General features: G+C 30.1%; 1 protein-coding gene across 4 annotated transcripts in view; it reads right to left on the reverse strand.

The window, feature by feature from the left end:
- LOC117219696 (uncharacterized) overlaps positions 1-17,918 on the reverse strand; it is a 129,479-nt gene that overhangs the window by 73,177 nt on the left and 38,384 nt on the right. For all 4 annotated transcript variants that reach the window (XM_033469038.2, XM_033469046.2, XM_033469063.2 and 1 more), the window contains exon 2: positions 7,987-8,046. In XM_033469038.2, coding sequence (XP_033324929.1) covers positions 7,987-8,046 — 60 coding nt within the window. The remainder of the gene's footprint in view (positions 1-7,986; positions 8,047-17,918) is intronic.

A 17,918-nucleotide genomic window follows, 5' to 3' on the forward strand; every position in this document is an offset into this window, starting at 1 on the left:
TCAGATATTAGACTTCGAAAGAATAAATTCTCCCTAATTGACGCTCAGCTTGGAAACAAAAATGGACAATTTGGGAAGAGGAGATACGATTATATTGTATGCTTAAATTATATTATATATTTTATTTTTATATTTATATCGTATTACATATTTTATTTATATTTATATTATATTATATATTTTATTTATATTTATATTATATTATATATTTTATTTTTATATTTATATCATATTATATATTTTATTTATATTTATATCATATTATATATTTTATTTATATTTATATTATATTATATATTTTATTTTTATATTTATATCATATTATATATTTTATTTATATTTATATTATATTATATATTTTATTTTTATATTTATATTATATTATATATTTTATTTTTATATTTATATCATATTATATATTTTATTTATATACATATTACATATTTTATTTAACGATTATATTATTATATTTATAGTCGCCGATCGTCAATAACTATAAAAAGGAGCCGCAAGGTTCGGATAATCGTATCCCCTCTTTCCAAATTGTCCATTATTCTGCACAATTTGAGCGCCAATTAGGGAGACTTTACTGTATTTTGCTAATGTCTTTTCAACCGAGACACTTCATTTGCTGTGTATGCAGATGTCTGTTATTTTCCGTTCGAGCCTAGACAGTGGAATAAATCAGCATAACGACAGGAAAGACTAACAGACGTCGCTGAAACGGTATTTCTTTTTGCTATCTCGATCGAGCGCTATGTTTTCCGATAAAACTCTTTGTTAGGCGGACTTTCTGTGACAGAAAATGATAAAACTGTTCAATTATTTACCACTGAGTCATGATGCCTATTCCGACTGTCCATCAAATATGGCGTAACGTTGTATGTGGATTGTGATTCCTCCAAGGATCTATTCTGTTAGGCGTATCCGTGAGTAATCCACAATTTTTTTATCGCATCCAATATTTGCCGGACAATGAAGATTCAAGATCCCGATTTAATCGGTTCAGAGTCGTTCTTCTTCGTCTTGCGTTCGTTTCGTAGTTTAACACGTTCCGTGCCACGTGTACCATCCATGGTACACGCTTGCATGTTTACTTAGTGAACTGAACAAATTGTTTACAAGAAATTTAGAACCGAAGAATCAATTTCCACCGCAAGAATGGGCGTTGATAAGTTTTTGTTACGTTGTTATGTGTATAATAAAATATCAAAGTATGAAGATTCGAGTAAAAAAAGCTCGGCACGGAACGTGTTAAGGAGAACATCATTGTATTACTCGTGTTTCCATTACACTAAATTCGGCCTAATTAACGCTCAGCTTGGAAATAAAAATGGAATGCGGCTCGTTTTTACAGTTACCGATTGTGCATAGAAAATTATTTTATATGGACTGTTAAACTAATTGTTTATAACTTGTTGCAAACAGTTACTACTGTTCATAATTGCTCGACACTAGTTACAATTGTTCAGAACTGCTCCGAACAAGTTACAAGTTTCTGCAACCGTTTACAACTAGTTTACAAGTGTTCGCAATGATTCATGAGCTGTTTTCTAGTTTTCATACCTGTTAACAGTTGCTTTAAACATGTTCATGACTTTAAAATAATCATTCATAACTATTGCCCAGCACACAAGTCACAACTATTCACAATTACTCAAAACACGTGACAACTATTCAGGGCCAGATGCAGTTGCATATATAAAAGTGCTTAAAACTCGTTACAACTGTTCACAACTGTTCAGAACTAGTTACAATTTTTGATAACTCTTCAGAACTAGTTACAGCTGTTTATAGCTGTTCCGAACTAGTCATAACTGTTCCCAATTGTTCGCAATTGTTCACGAGTTGTTTTCAAGTTACAAATTATTTTAAACATGCTCCTAACTTTAAATAATTGTTCACAACTATTTACAACTATTTAAAACTGTTCGGAAATTGTTTTAACTGTTCGCAATTGTTCAGAATGGCTCATAAATATGTGGTTTTCAAGTTCTCGCGACTATCAAAAATTGAATTGACTTTAAATATTTGTTAACAACTATTGGGTTGGCAACTAAATAATTGCCGATTTCAGTTATAGATGTCTTTCACTCCCATTTTTATGATATCCGTAAATGTTATATTATAAAATTATTATTATTATTATTATGTTATTTTTTATTATCCGCGAATGTTATATTATAAAATTATTATTATTATTATTATTATTATTTTTTATTATCCGTGAATGTTAGCAACTGGACAAATTGAATGCAGCGGTCAAGGAAAAGCGACCAGAATTGGTCGATCGTAAAGGTGTCATTTTCAACCAGGACAATGCTAGGCCGCACACGTCTTTGTCCATTCGGCAAAAATTGATGGATATTGGTTGGGAATTGATATTACACCCACCATATAACCCTGATCTCGCGCCATCGGATTACCACTTATTTCGATCCCTGGACAACTCCCTTCGTGGTAAAACTTTTAATAACGACGACGCTGTAAAATCTTACTTAACTCAGTTTTTGGCCGAAAAGGATCAGATTTTCTACGAAATCAGATTTTCTATGGAATTTTCAATTTGTCAGAGAGATGGCAAAAGGTCATCGAACAAAATGGAAAATACATTACAGATTAAACTTCGTTCCAAGTAAAAAAAATTTTTTTATTTCATTGAACAAATCGGCAATTACTTAGTTGCCAACCCAATATATACCTGTACTTTATAATTCTTCAGAATAATCCACAACTATTTTACAAATGTTTCTTATCGCATGTTACAAATGTTTGGTTTGCACTTGTTCTACAAATGTTCACATTACACTGCAACAATTTCACAAATATTTACGGTTGTTACAGTTCACAATTTCTTTCAAACGTTTAATACAATTGTTCAGAACCATCTACAACCGCAGCACCGGTTAAGTCTGTTCACAGCTGCTCAGAATGTGTCACAATTGTTTACAATGGTTCAGTACTGCATACAAGTAGCACCTTTTTTCATCTTATCAAATCTTTTTTTTTAACTGTCCATAACCTCGACTGTTTACCACGATTCATGCATTGTTTTATCTAGACTTGTTTTATCTAGACTTGTTTTATGCAATTTTAAAAAAATTCACTATTATCTTCAGCTATTTGATATCACACTTTTGTATCTGATGTCTCATTTTTAAATTGAACTTTACTAATTACGATTATAAAAACGAATGATTCCGCGTAAATAAATCTGATCGTAAAGAATGGAAAAAGAAATGGAAAAGAGATCTTGAGACAATAGAATCATTGACGTAGTTGTTTTATCTAAACGACGGGTCCTGACGTATCACAAGAATCATTAAATTGTAAAAGCAACGTACTGCGATCATTATCGAATCAATAAAATCTGCTTAAACAACACGTTTCCTTCGACTATAGAGATTCATCAGCTCTTATCATAGTTCTAGATTCCGATCTAGAAATCGATCCGATCTTTTAATTGATTATTATATCCGATGCCGCAAAAAACACGTAATTCCAGATCTCCGTCATGTTTTGTTCGATGCTCGAAAACTTCAATTTGCCGTAATTTACGATGGATCAAAATTTCATAAATTATTTCATAAACATTACTTTTCCTAGAAAACAGAAGTATATTTACCACGAAAATCAATATTTTCGAGAATTTTTATAATATCGGTTTTGTTGTTCATTAGATTGGAAGTTTTATTGCTTCACTATACCTTCTGTAGATTTCATAGTAAAACGTAAAATTGTATTTAATATAATATGACGTTATATTTAATGCAGTCTAAAATTTTGTTTAATATAACATATAATTATATTTAATATAACATAATAAAAATTTAATATGATATGAAATTATATTGAATATAAAAATATTTATTATAATTTAAAATTATATTGAATATAAAAATATTTATTATAATTTAAAATTACATTGATATAAAAATATTTATTATAATTAAAGATTATATTGAATAGAAAAATATTTATTATAATTTGAAATTATATTGAATATGAAAATATTTATTATAATTTAAAATTATATTGAATATGAAAATATTTATTATAATTTAAAATTAAATTTAATATAAGAATATATAAAACAACATACAATTATATTTAATATAAAAGTATTTAGTACAATGAAACGCTACATTTAATATGAAGATATTTATTATAATCCAACGTTATATTTAAGTATAAAACTATTTAATGCAATATAATGTTACATTTAATGTAAAAATATTGAGCTGATTTCCAATAAATGTATAAAAAACTATACATTGCACAAATTAATTAAAAAATAGTACTTTTAACAATATATCTTTCAAATATTTTCACGCGTCTTCCAATGATCCCAATGTAAATATTGAAAACATTATTTATAACAATTTTGGAGTCGTGTTATCGAAAGTTCTTAATTCAAATTCAAATGTTCAGTCGAACAAAAGCTAAGTAAAACGCTTGACAGAGAACTTTGGATATGTGGAAATCGAAAAGTATGAACGATACAATGGAAATCAAAATCTGCGATTCGTGTATCAGTTTCTAGAGAGTTCTGCGTTTCAGAAAAATATTTTCGCGAGCATAAATTACGGAAAGGTCCATTATCAACGAACTTGTCAAAGCGGATTAATTCTTCTGAAAATTGTGACGCAGCAACAGCGAGGGGGTAAACGAATACAAAGCGTGATCGCAATCTCTTCCGCCCCACGAATTATCGATATTAATTAAATGATGGAAGAAAGTTGAGGGGGCGGGAGCGGCGAGGGGAAGTGGCGGAGCAAGATAAACCGTCGGCGTTTCTTTTATCGGCAGACCTTTTATTCCACCGTAAATTATATCAACATTTAAAGTCCATAATCCAATGCGAAATCAGAGTACGAAGATGGATAAGCTGTTCCATAGATAAGCATTGAAGAAAAATAACTTCCTTTCACGACGGCCAGATGATGGATTAGAGAGGACTAACGTTGATTTTTAATCGGATCATATTATGGCCGACTGATAGCTTTCGCGAGCATTATTGGTAAATATGATAGGCTCCTAGAAAATTGTTTGGTATCACAAGTACTTTAGAACTTGTACAATAGTTCGGTTTTCACACATTTAGAAATCACGTGATAAACAAATTAGTGTGTTATTAGTTTTATAATTTGTTTAGTTTTCTTCTTAGCTTCTTGGGCAATGTTAATATAAATGTGTTCATTGCTGAAATTTATAGTTCGTACATGTTTGTTTATTAAATTGATTAATTATTTACTGGATTATAGGAATATTATTTATACTTGTTTTTATTAAAAATTTATTGATAATTAATTCATGTGTAAATTGAAGTCTAATTATAATATTAATATTCATTTAATATTTCTGAAACTATTTGTGAACTATCGTTGAATTAACTCAATTAAATTGCAAATTCATTCGTAAATTAATAAATAGTATGAATTTAAATTATTAAATAGTATGAAGTCTTTCACATACTAGTCATACTATAATAAATATATTATACATGTCGTATTATAAATATTTATTTAATTACATTAATTAGTATCGATAATATAAAACACTGATGAATAATATCTTTTTCATACAAAATATCAAATTACGTACATGTATGAAATAATAATGATCATAATACAAAGTTATATTATATGTATCGAATTATCTACATATACATGTACATTATAATAGTTATTATATGATTTAATATATTGTAATACGTGTGTAACAAGTTTATCTAATAATTAATAATAATAATAGTTGTGTCAGCTAATTCAATACAAATAAAACAAGTTAGGGTAAACAATATTGATATATTATAATTAAATTATTAACCAATTATATACATAATATATATTAATAAAATTATGAACTAATTGAACAAAACGTCAGTTTAAATAATGTTATTATTAACCAATTAACTGTTAACAAATTTTCTAAGCGAATATAGTTTCCTTTTATCGTCTACATGCAACATTATAGCATTGTATTCTTTTCTTTTTCTATATGTAACATTATAGTATTATATTACTTTATTATTTACATGCAACATTATAGTATTATATTGTTTCATTTTTTATATACAATATTTTAGTATTAAACTCCTTTACTTTATTTTACTTCAAAGGCAAAACACCTATACTTCGACCAACAAAATATTGTTTTTATCGTTTCCCACGTGAAATATTTATTTAGCCAGCGAATTAATAATACGAAAAAGCATAAAAAACTAAATTAAAACGCACTGGGAGGACGACAAGTATTTTTCGAACAGTGACAGAAAATAATTCAAGGCAGTCAGCTTTCCTCGAATCGAACGTACGGTAAGAATTGTTTCCTCCTTCTGTTTTTTTTTCTGTTTTTGTTCTCCTTATTCTTCGAGCAAGCACAAAGAACAGTTGTTCTAGATTATTTTAAGGTCATCGAAAGCGCGAGTCTGAAAGAAAAATGTATGATCGATCGTCCGATTTGACTGATTGGTTTTTCGGCCTCGAGTGCACTATACGTATAACAACGGGCAGTCATTGGCCGAAAAAAAAGTGTTTCCTTCCAACGGAAAGGTCAAACGTGTTTCAAATGATACGATGACGGCACGCCGCGCCGTATCGCCAGATTAAAGTGATGCATCTATGTTTGATACTGATAACGCGTGATCGTCGGTACATATTCGAAATTGTTCTCCTCCCTTTTTCAATTAAATATTAGCCTTCTGGCCAGATAAAATCGTTCAGCTGAGGAAATGTATGTTGAACGTTAAGAGAGCACGTCTTAATCGAACATTGTTTAAAACCAGGATGAGAAAACTCTCAAAGGAATATGTGTACAGTGGTGTGATAATTATAGACATAATAGTAACTTTTACATTTTAAGCGATATTTAAACGAAAACTGAACAAAACGCTATACTTGTATATTTTTATATTAGAAATAACGGTATATATCAGTATAAAAATATAAAAGTTAATTTGTGTCTGATTATACACACCGCTGTATAGGTATATCTTTGTAGAGAATAACTGTTTGAAGCTGAAAATTTACTAACTTATGATTGAAAGTATGCTGAAAATCTGGTAAAATTTTTATAATTGCGTATCGAATCATTTCATTGTCAAAAATTCGTAAATATGTATTTATTAAATTTGATTTAAAACAAAAGGAGAATATACTTGTAAAGTATTGTTGTTTACTATTAACAATTGAACTTTCCAAGCTGAAAATTTTTATACATATTCCTCAAAGCTTTGAGAAAACATGGTAAATATTTCGCAAATTTATATTTAACTGTTCAGTTGTTAAAAATTCTTAGAACTAGCACGTTTTTCTCGAGCCCTACTTAAAACAAAATAGAACGATAGAGATAGATTTCAAAGAAATTGTTGTATCTCGTTGAAAATACATCTTTCCGAGCGGCAAATCTTTTAAATATCTATCAAAATACTGTCCAAGAGGCTAAAGTTTTACGAATTTATGTCTTGTTGTTTGGATACTGAAAAGTCTTAAATCAGTACGTTTTTAAAAACACATCAAGTTTTTAAAAAATTACTAAAAATCAATTAAAAATTTGAGCCATATTAAATAATCAATTTCTTCAAGTTACTGATTGTTATATATATTTCCCAGGGCATCATATAAATGTAGCAACAGTTTTATAACTGAATATCGAACCGTTCACTTATCAAACGGTGCTAAAAGGACGCGTATTTAACGAGCAGGTCTTTTTAATTTTGAAAATGTATACTTCTTAGGATTAAAATACTCCAATTAAGGGTTGTGTGTCATCATGTATCTACAAAAACTCTTAAAACTGACACATTCGGTATAAATAGATCAAATAATTGGAATAATTAAAATTTTGTAATGTAATCAAAATAATATAAAATTTATATAAAACTGAATATTTATATAAAACTAAATATTTATATAAAACTAAATATTTATATAAAACTAATATAAAATTAATATAAAACACCCGATATAAATCGTTTTCTCTTACCGGTGTCGTTTTCGTGCCCTCGAATTCCATCCCCCACGTCCTCGGAGGCGGTGGAAAGGGCTGCAATCAAAACAGAAAATAGATTGTTTAAATGTTGTAGATTTTCATTTATTTTTTTTGTTATAGATTTACACTTCGTTTCAAACAATTTGAGATGAGAATTCTTAAAAAGTGCAGCAACAATTAAATTGAAAACAACACGATAAAAAATACGAACGCTTCCTTCGAGATTTTTTCATATTATTAGAAACAAATAAAATATTCGAAGTGATCGAGTTATTTGAATCACCCTGCATACCATTCCAATTACCTATTTCTCACAATTTGACCTGTGATTTCACACTTCACACTCGCACAATTTTTCTCACATACCTACCAATATAATAACTATACATGTATGCATGTACATAATAATATGTTTATGTAATAAAAAATATATACATGTATTTATAAATACAATAAAAGATATATAAACAAATTTTATTATACAGGGTGTCTCACCTAATACGAGCATCCAGAATATCTCGCTTGGTTTTTACGATAGAAAAAAATGTCAGAGGAAAACATTAGTTGGTTCGGAAGGCTAAATATTATGACAGGCAAGAAAAATTTGTTCAAGGTTATACTTTCTGAGATTTCAAGGACATTGAAGTTTTTTTAAATGGAATGATATAATTTTATTATCGCTGTATGATAGCCGAGGTCAAGACGAATTCAACGATCTGTAATATTATGACCTTCGCGTGACCTTGAGTACGAAAAATTCATAAAAGTAGGACGTATATGTATATATATATATTTAAAAATCAGTATTACTATAATATATTTATTTATGTAATAAAAAATATATTTTATCATAATATACCAAAAGTTGAATTGAAATCAAAATCACTATACTGCTGCGAAATTGTATGGGAATTAATAAATGAAAGATTTTAGCGTCGCCGTCGTTATTCGGTGACATTTGAATGTAACGTGTTAAAACAGCATAAGAATAATAATAAATAAAATAATTTCAATCGTTTAAAAAAAAAATCTTGCGAAATTTGAAACAACGGTATAGTTATTTCCAAGGCAAGATAGACCTTGTTCTCGGTATTTTCGCATATTTACGCATCTTTTCGAAATTATAATAGTGTCGTGACTGCGGAGTGGACCATATACGCCGACCTTACAGTTCCAATTTAATGTAACCTTGCAGCGATCGTGATCGGCGGCCTCTCGACGGTCTCGGAGTGACAGTCTCTGCAGATTTCAACTCCAACGCGCGAATCGCGTTCGCGAGTTCTGTCGTTGCGCAACATCCGCGACCAAACAAACGAATGAAATCATAAAAGTGACCCCAAAAAATACCGGAGTTCGTGCTCTACGACCGAATCCACGTTAAACAGTATCGTTTCAAGAGGTACAATAACATTTACTAGCTGGTCGATCATTCTAATAACTGCACAGGTAATTTTCAATTAAAATATGAATGATACAATTAATCACCTGTTCATAAAATTAATTACTACATAAACAATCTAATCATAGTGAAATCGTTTTTATACTAACTCATTTATCAGATTCGTTACTAATCAACTCATTCGTATTAATATCGGTATGATATAAATATTATGCATTCTTTGATTTTGCAATAATAATAATAATAATAATTTGCAATAATAACAAATGAATAAATAAATATTTAGCATAAATAACATTGGTTATTATTTCTAGTGGATTAGATATATTAAATGTCGTATTACTAGTATACAATATTAATTGATATAAATGGCATTGAAAATTGTGTGTTTAATTGTAAATAAATATTTGTACTGTATTAATATTACATTTATATAATTAATTAATATTTTATATGATTTTAATTCATAACAGAAATAATTAGTATAAACAAAATTAATGTAGCGAATATAGTAATGATTTAATGGAATATAAATGAATACGGTAACATTTTTTTTTTATAAATGATGCAGCAGTATTTGTTTATATTTCTACGATCAAGAAAATATTTCTTTCGAATATTGTACAAATTAGCTTGCACCGAACAACGTTATTCAACAAGATAAAATGAAACGATTTGTTTATAGATTAATTAGATACGAAAAATTAATATCAATAGCATCTCCGTTAACAATGGATCACTCGAGACGCGCCTAATACATATTTCGTGCTCGTAGAACGGACGATAATTGAATGATAATTGTGTGCTCGAGGTAAACATATAACTAGCCGGGAGTTGGTTGTAGAAACCGGTTTTAAATCGGCGACACGTAAAACCACCGATTCCAAATTTCGCTTCTACACGTGCGGCTGTCGAACGGTACCGGTGAACCCTTCAAATGAACCGTGTTAGAGTTGTAATCCGAGCATCGAATATCCTTCGATACCCTGTTACGATATCGATGACTAGATCGCGGGTCTTTGTGCAAAATAAAAAGTGTCTTACGTCGATCGCAAGAAACGGAAATTCAAGAAAGATAAATTGCTTCTGCTAACGATTCTGTTAACTCGATGATAGTGTAACAAAATCGTTAAATTGTTCTTATGTCCTCGCAATAATGTATTTCAATTATTCATTTCTGTCATAAATTAATTAAATTCGCGGTCTACCGATGACGAATAATCGCAGTGCTTCGCGTATTATATTTCTCTTGGTAATTGCAGATTTATTTGTTCGCAAATTTATTCGCGAGTTTATTCGCTCGATATTATAGTGCTTCTGCTCTCGATAGCATTTGTATTCATGTAAGCAAATTTATTACGTGCTCCCGACGAGCAACTTTGGGTTCCATTGTGATGAAATTGTACAGTGGTCCACAAAAGTGTTCACCTTTTCAGGCACAATAACTTTTTCAAAGCTGACTAGTCTACTATACGATGGCTAAAAAGCTTTTTTTTTTAATTTTGCTATTACTTGGAACGAAAAGAAAGAATTAAAAACGCTCGTTTTTTAACTTTTCCATCTGAGCCTATAACGGAAATTTAATAAATGCCTTTTGTAAATCTCGATAACTTATATTAATAACTTATATACCAGAGTCTCTCTCGAGAGAGAGCTACAACCGTTGAAGGATTTTAAAAACTGCAGATTTCATACAGTTTTTGGTCAAAATCGTGGTAAAACTGCGATTTTTTCGATCTTTAATTTGTTGTAACTCGTAACAACGTGTACCGATTTCGATAAAATTTTCAATATGCATATAAGTTACCGAGATCTGCGAAAGATATTTTTTTAATTTTCGTTATAGGCTTGGATATAAAAAAGTTAAAAAAACGAGAGATTATTATTATGTTGTAATTCTAAGTAATAGCAAAATTAAGAAAGAAAGCATTTCAGTCATCGTCTAGTAAGTATAGATTAGTCCTTCTATCATCTAAAAAGAAATTCAATTCATTTAGTTCAGTTTATAAATAGTTATTGCGTTTTAAAAGGTGTACGAATACTTTTGTGGACCACTGTATATGCTGTTAGGGTGAAACAATTTCGTTAATTGGTGGTTTTGTCGAAATTGTTTTAGAGATGATACTACCTGCTAAAATGTATTCAGTGCTTGTTAAGAGCGTAATAATTCTGATAAAAGTGTACCTGTTTGAGATTTTTTAACAACAGAATGATTAAATATAAATTCGCAACAATTTTTCCACATTTCTATGATGCTGTGAAATGAATATACAAAAATTTTCAAATTAAAAAATTAATTTTTCAGTGAAATGCAATTATTCTTTTTTTTTTGTAAAATCCTTCCAACTTCGTTTCATGCGAGACTTGATAAAAACGTACCTGTTTGAGAATTTTTAATAATTCAGTGGTTAAATATTGGAAAACTTTTCTTATATTTTTATGATGCTCCGAAGTATGTATTAATAAATTAGCAGCTTGAACAATTCACTTTTCAATAAGATTGCAATAACCTTATTTCTTTTTATGGAGGCGGATGAAAGTGTACCAGTTTGGAATTTTTTAACAACTGAATGTTTAAGTAACAATTTAAAAAAAATTTCCAAACTTTTGCAATGCTCTGAGGTGTACGTACAAAAAGGTAGGTACCTACAAAAAAGTCCGTGAAATTGAATTTTCAATGAGATACAATAATTTTAGAAAACCCTGTCTCGCAACATTGTTCTAAGCGAGTCTTAAAAATGTATTTGTTTCGAAATTGTTAACAATTGTGTGGTGAAATAGAATTTTGTAAATCTTTCACTGCATTTCTACAACGTTTCGATGCATATACGTGAACATACGTCGAAGTTAAACAAAAATGTATTATGCTCCAATGTTCGAAATATCGGTTTGTCTTACGATTGCACGAAAGGTAATTGTAATAGGGTTCTCGCAACTTCTGATTAGCGAAATACGTGTCATCATAGCGTTCCACAGACAGGAAGTCATAGGCACAGTCGATAGTTCGTTCCGGTATGTATCGTGCCGTTTCATGGACTTTGCAAAAATCGTTGAAATCACCTGAAACGTCGATGATGAAACGAAGCATCGACTCGATTAAAGACGAGTGTCATTCTGGAATTTCGAATAACTAAATAGTGAATATTAAATGTTTCGAAATCATACTATATTTTCTAAATATATGCAAAATTGCTACTAATTGTCGATTCTTAATGAATATGTATTTTAATAAGATTGAATGTCACGAAACATGAAATGAAATAATAACACAAGGTGTAATAAAAAATATAATGAAACTATGTTCAACGAAATGCGAAGTAAGATTAAATTTCACAAAATTTGAAATTAAATACAATAAATTGTAATAGATATTGTATGTAATAAGACGTACAGTAAAATGAAAACGCAATGAAATGTAAAATAAAATTGTAATCTACTATGAAATTCAAATTAATGACAATGAAATGTCATAGATATGTGTATAATAAATCAAAGAGTGTGTAAATTCAACCGAATAACTTAAAAATCCTACAAATACGAGTTATTTCAATATCAGTATACGTGTGCAATGGAAATACACGTGTAATAAATATGCACGTGTAATAAGTATACACGTGTAACAAAAATACACGTGTAATAAGTATACACATGTAACAAAAATACACCTGTAATAAGTATACACGTGTAACAAAAATACAGGTGTAATGGAAATACGTGTGAAATCAAAATACGCGCTCTTACTGGTGTAACTAAAATATACGAATATTTAGTTAGTTTATACACGTTACACGTGTCACATGTACACCAGTATTATAATATAATACTATATTGCGACCGAGATCTCTAGTATATGTATACATATACAGAGCGTCTCGCCTAACTCGAGCAACTAAAATATCTCGCTTATTTTTTTTTTATAATAGAAAAGAATGTTAGAGGATAACATTAGTTGGTTCAGAGGTTATATTTGTTCGAGATTACATTTTCAGAGATTTCAAGGAGATCGAAGTTTTTTTAAATGGAATGATATAATTTTATTATCGCGGTATGATAGCCGAGATCAAGAGGAATCCAACGACCTGTAATATTATGATATAATAATATCAGTACTATCATAATATTTGCCCCTCTGAATTAACTAATGTTTTCCTCTGACATTTTTTTCTATCTTAAAAAGATAGAAAAAAGATAGATTCTGTATATACAATGTAAATATAATACATAATATATATTACACAAACCTAATAAATAATGAAGACCATGTTTAATGTAACAATTTCAGGATTATTCAAAATGATGTAATGAATTACAATAATAAATACGAGCAAAATTAATTGGAAACTTTTAAAATACGTATGCGTCTGAAAGAAGAACACAGCAAAACATTCTGAAAAAGCAATTCGGCCAGAGTACTGTTTCCAGAGATTTCATCCGCTGTGTATCGAGAATGCAACAAATGCAGGTTGACTGCGTCGATTGTCACGAGACGGAGGTTGAAGTGAGAGCGCAAGATCACACGATCGAGATTGTTATACGGCGCGAGATCGAAAAAGGAAGTAATTCAACTGTGGCGGTGGAAAAAGTATACCAGGTGCACAGACGGAACACCATTACTACGACTTAGTGCCAAAGATGGTTTTAAAAAAATTCGGTCAAGGAACTACTGGTCTGAATATCAGCCTCGAGTCGGGAAAGAAAGAGAGAGAGATATATATATAAACCTCGAAGAAAATAGTTTGCGAGCAATGGCCGAATGTTACAACTGAAAAACTTGTTTACTATAATGAAATACGTGCGATATTAGGGGAGGGGGTTTAAGTCATCACATCGATGATCACGAAACTGTTTACGGGATACAGGCGTTACAACTTCCCGATTTCTATTTTTATTCATGAGTGGACGAAGGTTGCCCTCGCGAATTTTTATCTCGAAAATCATTTCTCGGATTTGGTTGATCGCTTTTTTTTTATTACCGATTTGCAGGTGTCATTCGAAGTAAACAACTTTTTTTTATCGAAAAACTGATTATCCAATAGGCAGCTTTTATATTTAATTCATATAATTATTTTTTAACGAAAGGAATTGACGAAGATTGCGTTTGTAAATTTTTCTCTTCGAAATTACTCGTCCGATTAAATTGATTCTATTTTTGCCTTGATCCGCAAACTTTTTTCTATAATAGACTATATTTGTTTATCGAGAAATTAATTATTCAACAGCGTGGATTTCCTTATATTAATTAAAGTATTTTATATTAATTAAATTATATTACTTAATGACATTATCGTAGCATTAATAAGTTGTTCGTTGGACCGACTGAGTCGTGTTGCCAGCTTCATTCTTTTACTCGAGAAACACTCAAAGAGTCGAACACAATGGCTGACGTCATATTTTGTAAATAACACAGTTACCGACGTTCGTTCGAAATTCTTCGGGCCACTGACTTTGACAACGCGGTCCAAGGTCGTCGAAACTACCTCGGTGGATCCTAATCTACATAATCGTCGCCTGCGGAAGGAGAAAAACCGATAGCAAATTCTAAGAATCTCACGGTCGATTACAGTGAAACCTCGTTCATTGGAATCGAAATCACTGTTCGACGTCGGGTAATCATTTTGGGACGAAATTAACTAACAGATAGATATCAATAAAATTTTATCGTATCACTGTTATAATATTGCTACTTTAAGATTCGATTACTATGATGCATAGATCATTTAGCAAATAAATAACATCATTATTTCTCACTAAAAATGTTCGAAATTCTACTTTTCACTAAAAAAATTCCCTATATTATATTTTCCGAACAAAATTCCACGAATTCTATTTCCCGCTAAAAATTCTCCAAATTCTACTTTTCACAAAAAATTTTCCAAATTCTACTAGCCACTAAAAATTCTCCAAATTCTACTCTTTCTGTTCACTATTAAAAATTCTACAAATTCCATTTAAGCGCCGTTTCCAAAAACATCGACATCGAAAACTCACGTCAAAGATTTTTCAAACCAAATGCAACTTTTCTACTCGTTGTATAATCAAGATTCAAAAATAATGCTGACATGTAATCTCTACATTGTGATATGCAAGTAGACTACAAAGTTTTATGCATTTGTGATAAGTGTGCAAGTTTGCAAACCGCAGAAAAACGTACGTATCAACAAAACTGAATTGTACGTCTACTTTGCGGTTTACCTCGAGAAATTTCTCAAACGATACAAGAAATCTTTCATCGATCAGGAAATTTTTTTTTATCGATACGAGACATTTTTTATCGTTTTAAAAAAATCTTCGAAACGACATAGGACACTTGTCGAACGATATACGAAATTTTTCGGACGATACAACAAATCTTTTTTCCCCTGACACGTTTCATCGGATGGCTCACGATAATGTAAATTTGCATAAAAATCGTTAATTTATATAGCAACATTTTCGAACGTTTTGGACAAGTATCTATGAAAATCTTTCGCATAGTAAACAACGAACTGCAGCGAAACGATATCGAGCTCGCTCCTATTTATGAAACGGTTTTCGATTGTTGCGCAATTGTATCACTGATATACAAACAAGTTTACAACGTCTTCGTGTTATCTAATTGAGCGTGTCGAGCAATGAAAACGTGTCTTGAAATTTTTACTTTCACAATGTTAAACGACAGCAGCGTGTGACGATTTTATTTTGTACAATACCACGTGGGAGATATCTAAGCAGCGAACAAAATGGTGCAATTTTGACATAGATTAGTGTTGTGTACTGATAAACTAACATAAAGTTATTTTAAACATTTTAAGTAAGCCATACACACACACACCTACTGGAAATGACAAAGCGAGTTGTGTTATAGCAATTATAATTATTGTACTGTAATAATTATAGATAATGTACTGCAATGATTATTATAAATATTGTACTATTACAATTATAAATAGTGTAGTGTAATAACTATATATATTGTACTGCAATGAATATTAATATTGTATTACAGTAATTATAAATATTGTACTGCATCAATTATAAATATTCTATTGTAACAATTAGATATATTGTATTCCAGTAATTACAAGTATTGCACTGTTTCAATTATGAATACTGCATTGCATTAATTACGAAAATTCTACTGTAAAAATTATAAATATAGTATTGTATTAATTATAAATATTCTACTGCAATAATTGAAAATATTGTAAAATTGTGAAAATATTGTTCTAAATATATTGTACTATATTAATTATAAATATTCTATTGTAAAAATTATAAATATTGCTTCAGTAATTACAAATATTTTACTGTAACAATTATAAATATAGTATTGTCACAATTCTAAATATATTGTACTGTATCAATTATAAACATTCTACCGTTACAATTATAAATCTTCTATCGTAACAATTATGAATATTCTACTGTAACAAATAACAAATATCATACTGCCATAACTATGAATATTATACTGTATCAATTATAAATATTGCACTGCATCAATTACAAACATTGTACCGTTGCAATTATAAATCTTCTATCGTAACAATTATAAATATTCTACCGTAACAAATAATAAGAATTGCACTGCGATAATTATGAATATTATACTGTATAATATTTAACTGTAATAATATTAAATATTTTACTGCAATAATTACGAATATGGTGTTGCAACAATCATAAACATCGAGCTACGATAAATTAAGAATCTTCCACTTCCTACTAATTAAAAGAGAATTACCAGAACACACCTGCAACGGATTCCTTCCAAATGCACGTGTACATTGAACTTAAAACGGTCTACAAACATACTTCCTTTAAATCACTGTTACTCCGTTTAAACGATCGCATTCCTGATTGCCGAGATCACACACATGTCTCGCTTCGAAATCATCCCTAATCCGTTTTCCCGATGCGTGTCGCATTAAAAATGTTAATCTCGCTTCAAACTTGACTAATGCGGAAGACGCCGTAAGAGGCACGTTAACGCACGTCCGTAACGAATGTCAGATTGATGTGACCCCAACTCACCTCGCGTGTGCCGAACGGTTTATTATCACTAAACTGCGAATCTCTATGCAAAGTAAAAATCGTCCGCGCTAATTACGAGATACAGAAGCTACGTAGACAGTGATTTAGTTTATTTAATCGTTTTAATAAGCTGAAATTGGTCGAACAATGTCTCTAAATTCTTCAAACGATTTTAGGTGAATAATCTGATTTTTGCTGTTTTCGATTCCAACGCATTGGAAGGCTTGGTTTTTCTTTTTTATAAATGCGAAAAATCGTAATCGTTATTTGTTCTCTTTTCTTAGCCAGGTAGATATTACATTGACAGGCGAAAATTTATTTACCAGCGAGACAAAATTGAATGAGTCGCAAAAGTTGTTTCATTTGATTGAAAAATAGATTTTTCAAGGTAGACATTTTTGTATGGTATTTCAAATTTATAGTTAGTCCATTCAGGTGATACAAATTTCCAAACAGGTACGGTTCTATCAGTTAAAACAATACTGTTAGGGTCTTACAAAAATTGCTGCATTTT

Source organism: Megalopta genalis, chromosome 5 (assembly GCF_051020955.1).
Source record: "Megalopta genalis isolate 19385.01 chromosome 5, iyMegGena1_principal, whole genome shotgun sequence".
Taxonomy (NCBI): Eukaryota; Metazoa; Arthropoda; class Insecta; order Hymenoptera; family Halictidae; genus Megalopta; species Megalopta genalis.